The following is a 15840-nucleotide window of genomic DNA, read 5'->3' as shown; positions in this document are numbered from 1 at the left end:
CTCTCTCCCCATGAAAATGTGATTTGGTTGAATATAATATTGCTTTGTTGGGTCAAAGATTTTTTCTCTGGCACTTTTGCAGAAGAGAAACATGTTGAAGCTACTGCGCCCTCTTCAGTTTTTAGATGTAAATAAAATCATCATCTCTCATCCACTCACTTGCTGATACTAAAATGTCCCATAAAGCACCTTCAGAAAATGGTTAGATTCTCTTTTTCCAATAAATGATATTTATTTTGCACTTTTATGATTATGCATCATAATTTTGGTTTTCCTTGACTTGAATAGTCATGAGAGGCAACCATTTCCATTATAAACATCAGAAATAACTGTTACAATGTATGTAAGATGCGTTACAAGACATGATCAATGACTAGGCACTCAGTGATGAGGACGTCTTTCTCTCTTGTGTGTTGTGCTGTGTTTTTAACAACTTCACAGCACATGTGATGGGCTTCAAACAGTGTGATGTATAAAGAAATGCCATTTGTGAAATTCCCAGACACGAGGAAAACATTTCCTTGGGTCTTAAATCTTAAAACCTTTCGAGGCCTCCTCTGTGGCTTTTACCAAAAAAAGTCTATGATGCTGACATAGGGACATGTGATTATTTTCAAAGTCAATTGATTTTAAAGTCCCAACATCACCCAAGACAAAGCGTTAATATAATAATATAATATTCATATATATAACATAACGCACCATAACACAACATGCCATAACATAATATAACATAACAGAACTAACATAATACAGGAAGTAATTCTTTCACATCGGAAGTTTTACAGACGTTTCTGACGCGGCGAGACTTCCGGTGTGCCATAATACCGCTGCGCATACTTCAGGTTTGTTTAAGCATTTCACCTGCTCGCTGGTTAATTTCATAATTTTCTGTACCTAGGCTTTTGAGCACAGCTGCAGATACAGACATAGGTTGTCCAGTGTATAGCCCTCCGTGCTGTGCTAACTATTCCTTTTGAAACCATGGAGTTAGCTACAGAAGTTGTTTAGCAACAGTCGACCATGCTAGTTTAACTAGCTATTGTGTTAGCACCAACCGCCGGACTCGCAACACTTAGCTGGTTCGCCGTTAGAAGTAATGAACTCATCTTGACACTATATCGCTAAATGTGTTGACACGTGCTGCTATCTAACAATGCAACGACTGGTTGAAGAAACGACTATCAATTACGTTAACGGGCTATCTACGTCTCCTGGCAACGTTGGCCTGACGTTAGCTAACCGTTAGCTTACTGCTGTGATGCATCGGACAGTAATCGAAATCTTAACACCGATAATGGGATGTCTCGCGACAAAGTTGACTAAATATATAAGAACTAAGTAGTAAAGTATATGGACTTGGTCCACGCAATGCATTTTGGCGACATAGCACTGCGATTAGCGCGTATAATCATGAATAAAGCTGCCGTTCCATCCAAACCATTACTTGGAAGATCTACTTTCAGTTAAAGCTCTTGATGTTATTCTGCGCTAATTAAAAAACTGCTGATTTACTACGAGGACTCAAATGTCACGCGTTGAATGGTAATCCAGCATTTCGTTGTGCATCCGTGTTGCACAGTGACAATAAATGATCCTTGAATGTTGGTTTGTTCTGTTTCAAATGAAGCTGAAATGATATGACAACTGTATTTTGTGTGTGCGTGTGTGCGTGTGTGTGTGTGTGTGTGTGTGTGTGTGTGTGTGTGTGTGTGTGTGTGTGTGTGTGTGTGTGTGTGTGTGTGTGTGTGTGTGTGTGTGTGTGTGTGTGTTGTGGAGCAGGCGGTGGAGAGTGGACGCTGATGGGGGACGAAAAGGAGACCTGGAAAGTAAAAACTCTTGACGAAATCCTACAGGAGAAAAAACGCAGAAGAGAACTGGAAGAGAGAACAGATCCCAAGCGCCAGAAAAATGTAAAGTATCTCAAAACAAATGTAGACTTATTTGACCCCTAGGCCTACAGTTTGATAGTGTTGTGTAATAAATGTAGGTTTGAATACACATATTTTATTCTTAGTAATCTCATAATTGTAATATTATTTTGTGTTTTTATTTAAGAGTTAAATGACCTGGCCTCTAAATGCTTTTTCAGAAGATTAATAGAAGATCATTTTTTTTACATACGTTGAATTGCATTAGCTACTTTTCAAATTTGGTATTTGTTTTAATTTTCTTAGGTCTGCTCAAGGACACTTCGACATGTGGACAGTAGGGGCTGGCATTGAACCACCAACCTTGTGGTTAAAGGACGACTTTTTAACTTGAACCACATATTCTGCTCTTCTTGTCCTGTACAGTCCACACAGGGCCTTGTTCCACAGTCGGATGATCGGGAAGCCAAACGAGATACTCCGGAGGAAGGAGAACTACGGGATCAAAAGATGGAAATAACAATTCGTAATTCCCCGTACGCACGGGAGGACTCCACAGAGGACAGGTACTTGGAAGTGAAACAAACATGAATGTGTTTTCATGGTGGAAGTAGTATGCATGAAGTAGTTTAACTTCAAAGTATCTATAAATCGTGGTTTAAAGATGATCTGCATCACAAATAAACAACAATGTTTTCCTTACATTACTGCAGGGGCGAGGAAGATGAATCATTAGCAATCAAACCTCCACAGCAAATAGCAAGAAAAGACAAGTCTCACCACAGAAAGGAGGAGAAGAGAAAAGATAAAAGACGTCATCGCAGTAACTCTGCTGAAGGAGGTTTGGAAGGAGTGCTGCTTAATTACATAAACGCAACCATGTTTTAAAACTGAATACAACATCTTCTTTTAGGATCTGCTTCCACTCATGGCATTTTTACTTCTACAGCAGTGAAGCATGTACGACCCAAAGAAAAAGAAAAAGAGCGAGAGAATGATCGCAGGAAGCGTCAGTGGGAGGAAGACAAAGCTCGGCGAGACTGGGAAAGGCAGAAACGAAGGGAACAGGCCAGAGCTCATTCACGCAGAGAAAGGTGAGCCCTGATCCTGGAAAGGCACCGCACATGATTTCCACTTGAGTGTATTCAGTATAAATGTTTTTGAATGCCTAATTGTTGGAATACGTTTTTTTAACTTGCCAGTATATTAAAAGAAATATCTGAGGTCACACAAAACAGTAATTGTAAAAAATCATAGTTTATTTTGACTGTTGATTGTAGGTGTGTTTTTATTTGTAAGCAAATTATGTCAATCCTCAGATAATACTGCAGCCTTAAGTCGGCACCCAACAACTGACCCATATGTGTTATGTTATTGCAATATATGAATAATTGAGTACAACTGTGAACGTAACAGAGTAATGCTGACACCATATAATGAATGTATGTTTGAGTAAGACATCTTTTCACAACCCAGTCTAAAAATAAACAAGCATTGACAAGATTGGGCTTTTGGTTGTCTGGACAGACCCCGATTGGATTCTCCTGGGTTTTTTTTGGACCACAGGGACCGGCTGGAACAGCTGGAGCGCCAGCGTGAACGGGACAGAAAGCTCCGTGAACAGCAGAAAGAACAACGCGAGCTGAAGGATCGGGAGAGGAGGGCTGAGGAGCGGCGCAAAGAGCGTGGTGGTCGACGAGAAGGTCAGGAATGAACATAAACACCTGCTGGACAAGAGGCACATCTTTTCTACTTGGATGGAGCTAGGCTTCCTCTTTCCCTCTGCCTTCAGTCTTAATGCCTAGATATACTAAACGCGTCCTAATTTAAGCTCTGCAGTTAACATACAGACATTAGATTGATGTATCAATCTTCTCATCTCACTCTCGAAAGAAGGCACATTTTCTTTCCCAAAATGTTCAACAAATTCTTGAAGCTCAAAATCCAAAGTAACACAAGTCCTCTTACCCATCATAAGAATTATGTTTCAAACCCTGTGAGCTGTTATGCCATATCTGCAGCACTGATGAATAAGAGACTTTCCTGTCTGTGTCCACAGTGCCGTCTCACCATCGGATGCTACCAGCTGAGTATGATGACAAGCTAAAACAAAGTCACCACAGCCGAAGCCCCAACCGCATTCCCCGGGAAAGAACTGAACTCGGTGAACCACGGAAAACTGCAGGTGAGATTATTCATTTCTAAATTATGATTCCACAGATGTCTTATCCGCCGTTATTAAATATCCCCAAGATCATAATTGTTTCAGATGTTTTAGCTCGGGCTGTCACAATATCTGATTTCATTACCTGATTATCCTGGCCAAAAGAAATCTTGATAGCAGTATTATAATGAGATCAATAGAAAATTAAAAAAATAATCATATCAGATCGTCTTTACTTTGCATTTTGTCTCTTTTTTTTAATTACGAAAGTAAATCATTGGCGTGGGTAGGGAGATGGATGGGGAGACTAACTATGTTGCCTCTCAATTATTTCAATTAAATTCAAGTATTACAATTATATAAATATTACATTTTTTAATATCACAATTATTTTCAAGATCTATCGTAAATCGTCAGTTTATCACATAGCCCTTAGTTTCAGCATAACTCACACTGTTTTGTCTGCAGCATTGAAGGAGGAGAAGCCAGAGGGCAAAGACCTGCTCGCAGACCTCCAGGATATTAGTGACAGCGAGAGGAAGACCAGCTCTGGAGAATCCTCCATCGGTAAAGGCTTATATAACCTACAGACATGACGATTATACAATAACCTTGCAGTACTTGGGTTGTCCAATAACTATCATGTAAAATGTCTAAACACTTGGGGTGCCTGACTTCTTTGTAAGGACATTATCACTTCCGAGGAAGCTGGAATGAGGATAATCACTCACGTGTTATGCCTGCCACACACATAAAGATTTTATAAATCTCAACCGATTTTTTATCTGTGAGAGACCCCACACATGAAGATAAAAAATCTGTGATTTAACAGTTTTGATCGTATTGTGTGTGGTGTCCTGCGATATTCCAAACACAGCACACCACACACATAAAGATTTGTCTTCTGACGCACTAGAATCTTGTCCCTCAAGCAAGAAATCTTGCGTGAACAAACGTGATCAAACGTGATCTGACGTAGTACTCTGACTGACCTGTGGGGGCAGTCACACCAAAAATAGTCATTGAACTAACTACAAGAAGAAGTGAAGAAGAGCGAGTGTAAACCGGTGTAAACTAATGGAGGACCAGCTGGATACCGACTGCATGATGGTGGTTTTGGTTAAATTCAATATTACGTCACGTTGGGGACTCCCGATTGTCGGCTTCCCCCCCACACAAGACGATTTGACACCACAACGTTCTCCGCCGATAATCGTAAATATTGAACATGTTTAATATTTAAGATTATCGGCGCCGACTGATTTCACTCTTAACACACCACACACTACAAGAGAATCTTATAAAATAATCTTAAGAGCTTAAGATAATCGGGCGATGTCTGTCCGTGGTCGGAAGGGGGAAAATCGGGGGCAAAATCAGCCCGATTATCTTTATGTGTGTGGCAGGCATTAGTGGTTAACGTTTTGAACTTTACAAGAAGTGGATCGGAAGCACTGCAGTGATGTTCTGATGCTAACACATCCACCAGATCCACCAACATGGCAGATTCAGTATTGCAGTTGAATTACTTTCAATTATTTAAAAAAAACTATCTCATTCACTGTGTCTAGCTTCAGGATCAGGCTCTGATGAAGACGACGACGATGAGGGACAGGAGTCCAGCAGCCAGAGTGAGGGTGAAGATGAGGAAGAGGAGTCTGTTTCAGGCTCAGGAAGGTCTGAACAGAGTGCAGGTAAAACTGTCAAAAACTGCACCACTGCTTTAACTTCTGTTGCTGAGTCAGGTCCAGTTACAGAGCATCACGGCTTTAACACGGTGGCTTCCTCCCTTTCAGAGGACGTGAGTGAGGACGAGCAGTCAGTAGAAGACTTTGAGGAGGAGAGGGAAAATGGAAATCACATACCTGCAGGTAAACATGTCACCTCTGATTGTGTTTTGAGATGTTACTGAACTTGGAATGTCATCCAAAGGCATATTTGCAACGTTATTCTCGTGATTCAAATGTCCTGCGGCGGGACTAAATTTGAATCATTTATGTTTAGTGTTATAAATGTTGTAATGTTATGTAACAAAAAAAAAAAGGTATCTTAACAGTTCATGTCTGTGGACCATTTTATATGGTCGATTAGCCTGTCCAGTGGAGAGAGTGCATGAATCAGTTTGGTCAGTAAAAGCTCAGCGTTGTCTGCTGAATATTTGGGAATTTATTTCTAATTTTCTCTTAAAGGTTAATAAGATTAATCTCTGCAGGTTTCTTAAAGGCACAATCTGTGATCCAGTTGCAAATGAAAAAGTAGCCCAACCACCAACAGTTAAAAACACAGGACGACGACCTGCAGTCAGTCACAGGGACTAAGACCAAGCAACAACTAAACATAATTGAGCCTGAATAAGTACTCAAACAATCTAGGATACACTTCCAAACAGTTGGGATACTAGGATTCAATTAACAGTAAATATGTAATCCAGCAAATGATATTGCTGTTTTTCAGTATCTGAAAACAGATACTATAGTGACTGGGCAGATATTATGCAAATGTAATACTTGGGCTACGTTCACACCGCAGTTACAAGTGACCTGAATCTGATTTTTTCGCTCATATGTGACCCATATCTGATTTGCTTTTGACAATGTGAACAGCACAAGTCGCATTGAATCTGACATTTTCTAATCAGATTCAGGCCACATTTAAATGTGGTACTGAATCGGATACGTATCGGATTTTTTTGAATGCGACCGCAGTCTGAACAGCCAGGTCGCATTTAATGCGACTTTGACGTCATTCTGACCCGCGCTGCACTGTTTTGTAAATGAATGACAAATAAAGTTGATTGAAAAGCGGGCAGGAGCCAAAACAAACATGGAGGACAGCAGCGAAGCAATCACCCGCTCACAAATTTGCCGGCTGCCGCCACACACTGTTTTTAGCATGAAGCCATACAGTCCCACGTTACCGGTTGCCGTTGCTATGTTCGCTTCCGTAAACACCGCTGTGGCGTGATGTCATCAATGATCAACTGCGCATGCGGGTCACTTCAGGAGCGTGAGCTGTTCACACAGCAATCCGTAGACAGGCCGCATTTAAAGAGGTAATGTGAACAGCCAAACAAAAAATCGGATTTGAGCCATAAATCGGAATTGTGCATTAAGACCTGCGGTGTGAACGTAGCCTTGGTGACATCACCACTTTATGGAAGAAGGAAATATTTCAATTGAGTCATTTCAAGCAGTTCAGGAGCAATTGTTTCTGTGGGGGAGAGGAACTCCCTTAGGGCATCTATATCAGGCTAAACATTCAAGGGAAAGGAAAATGCAGAATAGTCTAATGGATCCCTTTTTAATTTGAACACGACCATGATGAAGCCCACAGGCCAACATGTTTAGGTTTCACTGTACAATTGTTCCTTATACTTAGTGTTGCTGGAGTTTGGACCTCCTTCAGAAGGAAATCATTTTAGCAATTCAAAATGCACTCACCAACCACAAGCTCACTTCATCCTTTTCCTTATAGTGCCAGAGTCTCGGTTCGATCATGATTCAGAGGAGAGCGGCGAGGATATGGAGGACGAGGAGGAGGAGGAAGACGAGGAGGAGGAGGAGGAGGATGATGCAGGAGAGGGTGACCCCACACCTCAGTCTCAAACTCATTCTCGCTCCCCCACCCCTGAAGAGAACTACATCCCAGATTCACCTCCAATTTCACCTGTGGAGCTAAAGAAGGAGCTGCCCAAATATATGCCTGCTTTACAGGTCGGTACCAACATAACACATGGTTATTTGACTTGGCCACAAATTAGTTATGTGCCAAGTTATCAGTGTGTTGGGATCTTCAATTCCATAATGTGTTGTTTTTCAGGGTTGTCGCAGTGTTGAGGAGTTTCAGTGCTTGAACCGAATAGAAGAGGGAACCTACGGTGTGGTGTACAGAGCAAAGGACAAAAAGACGGGTATGAAAATACACATGTAGGTCCATTCGCTTTTAAGGTTCTCACATGTGTTTACTTGTAAAACAATGAATATGGTCTTATGTTTGCAGATGAAATTGTGGCCTTGAAAAGATTGAAGATGGAGAAGGAGAAGGAGGGCTTCCCTATTACTTCTTTAAGAGAAATCAATACGATCCTGAAAGCTCAGCATCCGAACATCGTCACAGTAAGGGTAAGAGAACTTTAATATTATATAATTAAATTACTAATTAATACTAAGCTATCAACACTTTAATTTGCTAATATGCATTCTTGGAACTCTAGCTAAATCTAAACCTGGTTTTGCCCCTATTTTAGGAAATAGTTGTTGGAAGTAATATGGACAAGATCTACATTGTGATGAACTATGTAGAACATGATCTGAAGAGTCTGATGGAAACCATGAAGCAACCGTTCCTGCCAGGTAAAGTGAGGCATTGTTGAGCTCGTTGTGTGTAAAAACAATGGTGTATTGGTACACAAAATGTACAGTTTCTGTTCGACCTTGGGTTTTGGGTCACGTTTGGCACAATGGTGAAAAAACAAAGAAAATGCAGAAAATAATATTTTATGGTTAAGCAGTATTTCTGATTCTGCAATCCTCCATCATCTCTCTGGCCTGTTGATAATTCCTCAGCTGGGTTCTTGTTCATACAGGACAAACTCAACTGAATAAAATGTGAACGCACATTGTAACGGTTCTCAAACACTTTGATCATATGCTTTAATTCTATATTGTCTGCGATCGACTGTGGTCGCATACATGCATCTATAAACACTATATTCAAACAAACAGTCATTACTTTAGTCTGAATCTGCTTCAACGCTGTGGGAGAGGAGGACTCACCCTCCAGGCCATTCCGCTGATTGACACATTTGGGTGTTGCTTGTGTGTTTCCACAGAAGACTAGACTTTTGATGATTAACCCAGCTAACCAGGCTAAACCAACTAGCATGCTACAGACAACAACTGGTGGGCTACCAAACTTTCCCAGTGGAAGTTGCGCTCCAGAATTTATTTCCGGCATTAGCTAGTAGTACACTTAAACAGCTGTTTGGGTCACAGGGCGTACCGAAAGGATGACGCATACCCAACGTCCTTTACAAATACATGCACCACGTACCACCCCTAGTAAAAAATCTTTATTTTCCTCTTTGTTAATGGGGTTGGCATTAAATCCTCTGCCTCACAATAGCATGATATTTCTCTTTCAGGTGAAGTAAAGACTCTGATGATTCAGCTGCTACGAGGTGTCCGACATCTCCACGATAACTGGATTCTCCATCGTGATCTTAAAACATCCAATCTGCTGTTGAGCCACAAGGGTATCCTCAAGGTACAGTATGCTTGGCCTGGTTCTCACTCACAAACATGAGGGGCTACTAGCAGCTAGGTAGTTAGTTGTTACCTTGGCAACAACTACACTCCATGGGGGCGAATATATCTGTCACGTTTTAACAATGCAGATTAAGAATAGAGCAGGTAGTGTGAACAATGTAGTGGAGGTATCAGATTTTCTTTTTTATTCTGTTTTATGAAAACTTAATGCAAGAAAATTTGCATTCACTTTCAGGGATCTTAATGATTGAGCCAAGTATTATTTATAGATGAGAACAATCACATTTTTGTCCATTGTCTAGTAGCTGCTAACTCGTGTTCATAGGCCAGCAGTCAGGTTTATATATATCTCAAATTATAGTGAGTAAGTGGAGACATGGCTATATAAGGTTTATCATTGGTGTGGAAGAGGACAGAGGCATGACTGTCTGAAAATGAATTTTCCAGTAAGTATCAGGAGTGTGTCACTTTATTGAACGGTTTCAGCCCTAATAGCCCCAAAAAAATATTCTAAAAGAAAAAGAGCCTAACCCGTAAATAAATAAATATTATTTTCTTTTTAAAAATGTTTCATCATTTTAGTTGAGTACATAAACATGTGAAAGTGATTCTGATGATGGACAACTTTGTCCTGAGCTAGCAGCAATGCAGCACAGTTCCACAAACAACACATGATCACTTTAAGTCAATTAGAGCATGAATTTTTGGCAAAATGAACGGCAGACAGAGTCCTTGTGTAAATAAACCAGGTTTTTACAGACATTTGTCAGTGTGAATTTTATGCAAGCCGACACTAGAAAATATGAATCACACTGAATCTTGTAATAATTCAAATCCAATGTGACTATGCTGTACTCTGTCACACTGGAGTATATGGTTATTCCATCTCCTTTGAGACGTCAACGGATCACGAAATAAACTCCTTTGGAGGAATGTTATTAATGCTGAGCTATTGTTCTTTTACCCACAATTAAATGTATCGGTGTTAACGTGAGCCAACCCTCCGCAATTCTAGATTGGCGACTTTGGTTTGGCCCGGGAGTACGGTTCCCCCCTGAAGCCCTACACCCCTGTAGTGGTGACGCTGTGGTACCGCTCACCAGAGCTGCTGCTTGGAGCCAAGGTGAGCATTCATTCTACTTCCACACTTCACAGGAAGTACATGAAATACCTATGCAATAGCTGAAACTACAAAAATTAAGGTGACGTAATTTGGTTCACCATCTTGATTTATTTGGTTTACCCAAATATGTTTCCAAGAGAATAGTTTATAAGATTCCAAACCGTGTATGATTTCAACAGCCAGACATTAGAGGTCCGGCAGCCCATCAGAGTACATCCACTTTCACACACGAGACAGACTCCAGTGTAGAAGCTTGCCAGGCAGACTGTCTACTGTGTGTTTCTGTGGACTGCCACTGTGTTTGTTCTTCTCTCCACAGGAGTACTCCACAGCTGTGGACATGTGGTCAGTGGGTTGCATATTTGGCGAGCTCCTCACCCAGAAACCTCTTTTCCCTGGAAAATCTGAAATCGACCAAATTAACAAGGTTTTTAAGGTAAATGGCCTCATTTTCCCTTATAAAATGAAGTAAATCCTCACCACAAAGGGTAAACTCTTTTGTTTACAGCCTGTAAATCTTTTAAGTGTGTCGTCTGTCAGAGGAGGTCAGCATGGAGATCTGTAGTGCACCACAGGATGGAGCTGTTGGTAGACTTAACCCAGCTGATGAAGTTCTGAGAAGATCACCATATAGAGTTTTTCCATAGAGGAAGTAGTCGTGTCCAACCATGCTGTGAATGGCCACGAGCAGTGAAGCCGTGCTGGCACGGTTTGAGTGTTTCCACTGCACAGCACCGCAAGGTAAAGCTGTTTACCTTGATGATGTAATGGAGGTGACACAAACCAGGCTGTCGTCTGCAGCCCTTGTCTGCTCACTGGCTGTTACTCTTTGTACTTTTCCTACCTGCGATATTAAAAAACGGTCCAAACGGCGTGGAATATGTCCACCTCTGGTTGATTATACCTGTTTTTCTTGAAGAACAGCACCACTAATGAACCATAAAAGCGTGAACCATGCAAGTGGAAAACTTAATGTGAAGCTGGCACAGTAGGAGGTTCAGTGTGCATCAGCAGTAACGCACAACTCTCATACAGCTGGAAGGCAAACATTCAAACAAGTCTGTTACGTGAAAGGACAAACACATAGGAGTGAAATTAAACACCGAAGCACTGAGAGCTGAACACAAAGACTTATAAAGAGCTTTCTCTCTGGTCACCAGCACAGACATGAGTTTATCTGCTGAAGACACAGCTAAGGGGAGGAGGCAGTAACGGGTCGTAACGGGTCGGACCTGGTCGGCCCTGCTTGGCCCTGCTTATGACCTGACGTCCGTGGGGACTGATGTCATTCATCCCTCCCCAGTCATCATACAGTCTTTACCAGTTATGAATTGATATATTGAAATGTACTTAGACTGGTTTATTGCCACATGTCTGTGGTCGATGAAAACTTTAGCCAAAGTGGAAATATCTCATATCCAGCTCGCCTTGCACAACTAACATTCTGTCTCCTGACTTGTGTGCTTGTTGTCTATAGGATCTGGGGTCACCCAGTGAGAAGATCTGGCCCGGCTACAACGAGCTGCCCGCTGTGAAGAAGATGACTTTCACAGAGTATCCCTACAACAACCTGCGAAAGCGCTTTGGAGCTCTGCTCTCCGATCAAGGCTTTGACCTCATGAACAAGTAGGATTCTTGAAGCCACACACGAGACACAACGTTGCATTTCACACATGCTGCACTGTGTCTTCACTACACTGCAGTCAGTCTGTGTGCACATGACTGTATGGACAACTGTGTGTTCTTGACAAACCACTGTAGCTCCTGCATTATAATGAATAACAATAGCTTATTTGTTCTAGTAAATTAGGAATAAAATTGTGAGTATTTAAAAACTAAAAATCAAAAATATTTAATTAGTCTTCAAAAATATCCTTATTTACATTCAGTATAGCTAGAAGACAGACCAATAGCAATAAAAAGCAAATATCAACCACTAATATCCATAACAACCAGAATGACTCCCACAGTGGAAATTGCCTTACTTGGGTGAACCAACTGCTATGCTGTCAAATACTGTTCCAAATGTTTTTTTTATTCAGTGCATTTCTGGCAAGCTGACTTAAAACATGACAAGAGTCACGGACTAGTAATTCATCAACATGCCTAAACAGCTTTCTCGTTCCATCCCCGTTTCACACGCACACACTCATCATGGTGATGCTCCACACTACAGGAAAATGTTTTAGAAAACGCACATTTAATACGGAAAATCATTTTCTCCCTCAGAACAATGAGTTCATAATTCTTCCTTCCACATTCCGTAGATCGGCTTTGTTTAGCAGCTGCAAAGAGCAGAGGCGAGCTCTTTGGCTCTCTTCTAAGATCTTTTCCCACCCACAGACTCGGAGCCTTTTGCCTGCACCTGTAAATAAAAACCATACCACGGAGATTTGGCGCCCATCCAGCGCAGCTGAAACCTTCCAGCTGTCCGTAGGCTCACGAGGCATTTACCCAGCTACAGATTCAGACCTCAGGAGGGCAAGACGTAGAGAAGTGCTGTTTGAAAAGCTTCAGACAGAGTAGCAAAGCATACGTTTTAGGGGTGAAGTTCAGCAGGTAGACATCACACAGCTGTTTGGAATATCACACCCCCCTGTCTAGGGAAGTGTTTGAGGATCGGGGCCTTTGGTATCCAACATGAGGAGGAGTTTTAACATGCCATTGATTTCTGAAGTCACTTTACATACTGACTTCAAACTGTAGATCCACAGGAGCAGGAAGAGTGCTCATTCCTACACGATGCCAATGAAGTGGACACAAGTGGAGGATTGTCCCGTTCAGGGCCGGTATCGGGCCCCATGTGTCAGAAAGCTGGTATCAGCCCTTCTCTGAGGTTCCTTCCACATTATAAACAAAGACAGTTTGTTCAGTAAAATCTTTTTAGATTGCTGTTAGTCATTTACCGCTCTTCCCCCTACACACATAGAAGATTCCAATCAGACACAGTTAGAAAGCCAATTATCACAATTTAGCAGCTCCTCATTATGCTGTGTTGATCCTGTCATAACCAATAAGGGCTCCTTGCACAAACCCATTGGCCCCTCATGTCAGGCTTGCATCTTGTGTCCAGATTGCCTGGGTGTAGTTTAGTTAATATAGCTGATTGTAAAGGACACACCCCTAGGCCTGTCATTTCTAAATGGGAATTCCTACACGCAGCACATCCAAACACAACAAAAATGTACACTCAGCTGGTAGTATACTATTCATTTCTGAGTGCGTTCACATGGACTTGAGTCGTGTTCTGGTTGTGATTATATCTGGGATATAGTGTGTACATGCTCAAACACAGGATACTCAAAAAGCCTGATCATAAACAGGTTAGTCATGTCCATCTGAACGCACTCGATGTCTGTGTCTTTTCTGACTCTGGCACGGAAAGATGATGCCTCCGTTGTTAAATCCTCCCTCAAAGCCCTGATTGGTTTTCCAACTGTGATCAAAACACTGGGCTTATTTGAATAGCTGAAAAAAATCTGAGAGCAGACGTTCAGGGGTCTGGGACCTGATTGGCTCTTAACCAAAATAAATGTTTTACAATGTTTAACTCTTACTCTACACTATACAACTATATTGTTTCTCTATCGAGGTATAAAAGTCTACACAACATTTGAGCTGTACTTTGTTGAAACATAGCTGAAGTGCATTAGCATCCCCATGTGAACGCGACCGTCATCTGTTTTCCAGATTCCTCACCTACTGCCCCAGTAAGAGGATTTTATCGGACGAGGGGCTCAAGCACGAGTACTTCCGTGAGACACCGTTGCCCATCGACCCGTCCATGTTCCCCACTTGGCCGGCCAAGAGTGAGCAACAGAGGGTGAAGAGAGGCACCAGTCCTCGTCCACCCGAGGGAGGCCTGGGCTACAGTCAACTGGTAAGGACATTAGGCTCCACTTTCTCCATTACATACAGCTACCAGGCTTTCCGAACGCTGTCTATGTTAAATAGATTACAGACCTACAGGCTTCTGCTTTGTGTCCGGGTATTTCCTCCTTGTGTTTTCCATGATGAGCACCCTTTACTGCCTAATTTTTTCAGCAGTGGTCCTAACCCGTCCAGAAACTTAAGGCTGATACTGATGTTTTTCAATGACAGTCGATGTTAATATTTGGCGTTTAAAAAACAAATTTGACCATTTCATGCCAAAGGTATTTTATCTCATTTTTATTCTTCTAGAAAAGCATGTGAAATGCACTCTGGGATAATAAAACGTCATTGAACCCCAGGATAACTAATAATATTAATAATTAACATGTTCATGCATACTTGTGTGTGGGATCGGCTCCAGCCCCCCCGTGACCCTGAATACAGGATAAGCGGTAGAAAATGGATGGATGGATGGATGCATACTTGTGTGGAATACAATCAAACTGTCTCATTAAAATAATTTGTTAAGGATTTTCCAAAGGTAACCAGTGAAGTGTTGATCAATTCTACAATAAATATGCAATAAATTATATCATAAAAGTGTTGAAATCATGAGTTAACTTGGTTTCCATAATCTTTTCAGGGCGATGATGACCTGAAAGACACAGGCTTCCATCTGACGACCAGCAACCAGGGAGCGTCTGCTGTCGGTCCAGGATTTAGCCTCAAATTCTGAGGCCAAAGGGCAGGATACCTTGTCGTCTAACTGAGAAAGCGGGAACAAAGAGTTTCAGGACATGGAATTGGACAGGGTCACTGGTTTACAGCTATAAACCAGATCGGACCAATGACAACTGTTACCAAATAGTCAGGACTGTCTCACAGCAAGACTGGTGGCTCAAACATGTTGAATCTCCAGAATGTTTGCTTGGCTTTTCGGCTTCTTCTCTGTATTTTCAGATAATTTCACCATTTTAAATGTGGCAATTTTAGCTCCTGAAGAGGAGACCCAACCATAAATCTGTTAGAAGTTTAGCTCTCATGTTTGACCTTTTTTTATTTTCGCTTTTATACTTCATGAGAGACGTCCAGATTTTCTAAATGGTTGGTATTTCCTGGCTGCCTGAGCTACTGTATAATGATGCAGCATTGGCTGTGTTTTCCATCCAGCATTATGTTAGACGTTTACTTAGGACTGTCGGTGTCACTTGATGACAGGGGGGACGATGTTTTTGCTCTAAATAAAGTTTGAAACTTTGTTTTGTCTGCCGCTTTCCCTATATTTATAAACTCTGTCCAAGCTATGCAAACACAACTGCACACTACCAGAGAAGAGAAAAAAAAGAAAAGAAGGGAAGTTGAGCCTAAAAAAAAAAAATCCAGCCTTGAACCCAACTTGGTAGTCGTTGTCCAAAAGTGATGTCATTCTTTGCACTGCACACTTTGTCTCAGTACTTTGTTCTTTCAGGGGAAAAGAGGCCTAGACTTCTCTCTGCTGTTTTGAATGGCTCTGCTACTTAGAATTAAACCAAAAATGTTTTT

At 41.5% G+C, this 15840-nt stretch overlaps 1 protein-coding gene across 2 annotated transcripts; it reads left to right on the top strand.

Moving 5' to 3' along the window:
- Positions 1 to 813: 813 nt before the first annotated feature.
- On the top strand, positions 814 to 15557 carry cdk11b (cyclin dependent kinase 11B). 2 transcript variants are annotated; one of them, XM_084016224.1, is made up of 20 exons: positions 814 to 845; positions 1783 to 1913; positions 2298 to 2437; positions 2585 to 2712; positions 2821 to 2965; positions 3438 to 3574; positions 3931 to 4056; positions 4504 to 4602; positions 5607 to 5729; positions 5832 to 5906; positions 7510 to 7748; positions 7855 to 7945; positions 8035 to 8156; positions 8282 to 8387; positions 9179 to 9300; positions 10318 to 10425; positions 10745 to 10861; positions 11903 to 12051; positions 14116 to 14305; positions 14942 to 15557. In XM_084016224.1, the coding sequence occupies exons 2-20, from the start codon at positions 1803 to 1805 to the stop codon at positions 15032 to 15034; spliced, it is 2421 nt and encodes an 806-aa protein (XP_083872350.1). In that variant the 5' UTR covers positions 814 to 845; positions 1783 to 1802; the 3' UTR covers positions 15035 to 15557. The 2 variants fall into 2 exon arrangements, with proteins under 2 accessions (XP_083872350.1, XP_083872349.1); XM_084016223.1 differs by having other exon boundaries at positions 815 to 845; positions 3399 to 3574.
- The last annotated feature ends 283 nt before the right edge of the window (positions 15558 to 15840 follow it).

Source organism: Eutrigla gurnardus, assembly GCF_963514095.1.
Source record: "Eutrigla gurnardus genome assembly, chromosome: 8".
NCBI lineage: Eukaryota > Metazoa > Chordata > Actinopteri > Perciformes > Triglidae > Eutrigla > Eutrigla gurnardus.
This window is presented reverse-complemented; position numbering and strand designations above follow the sequence as displayed.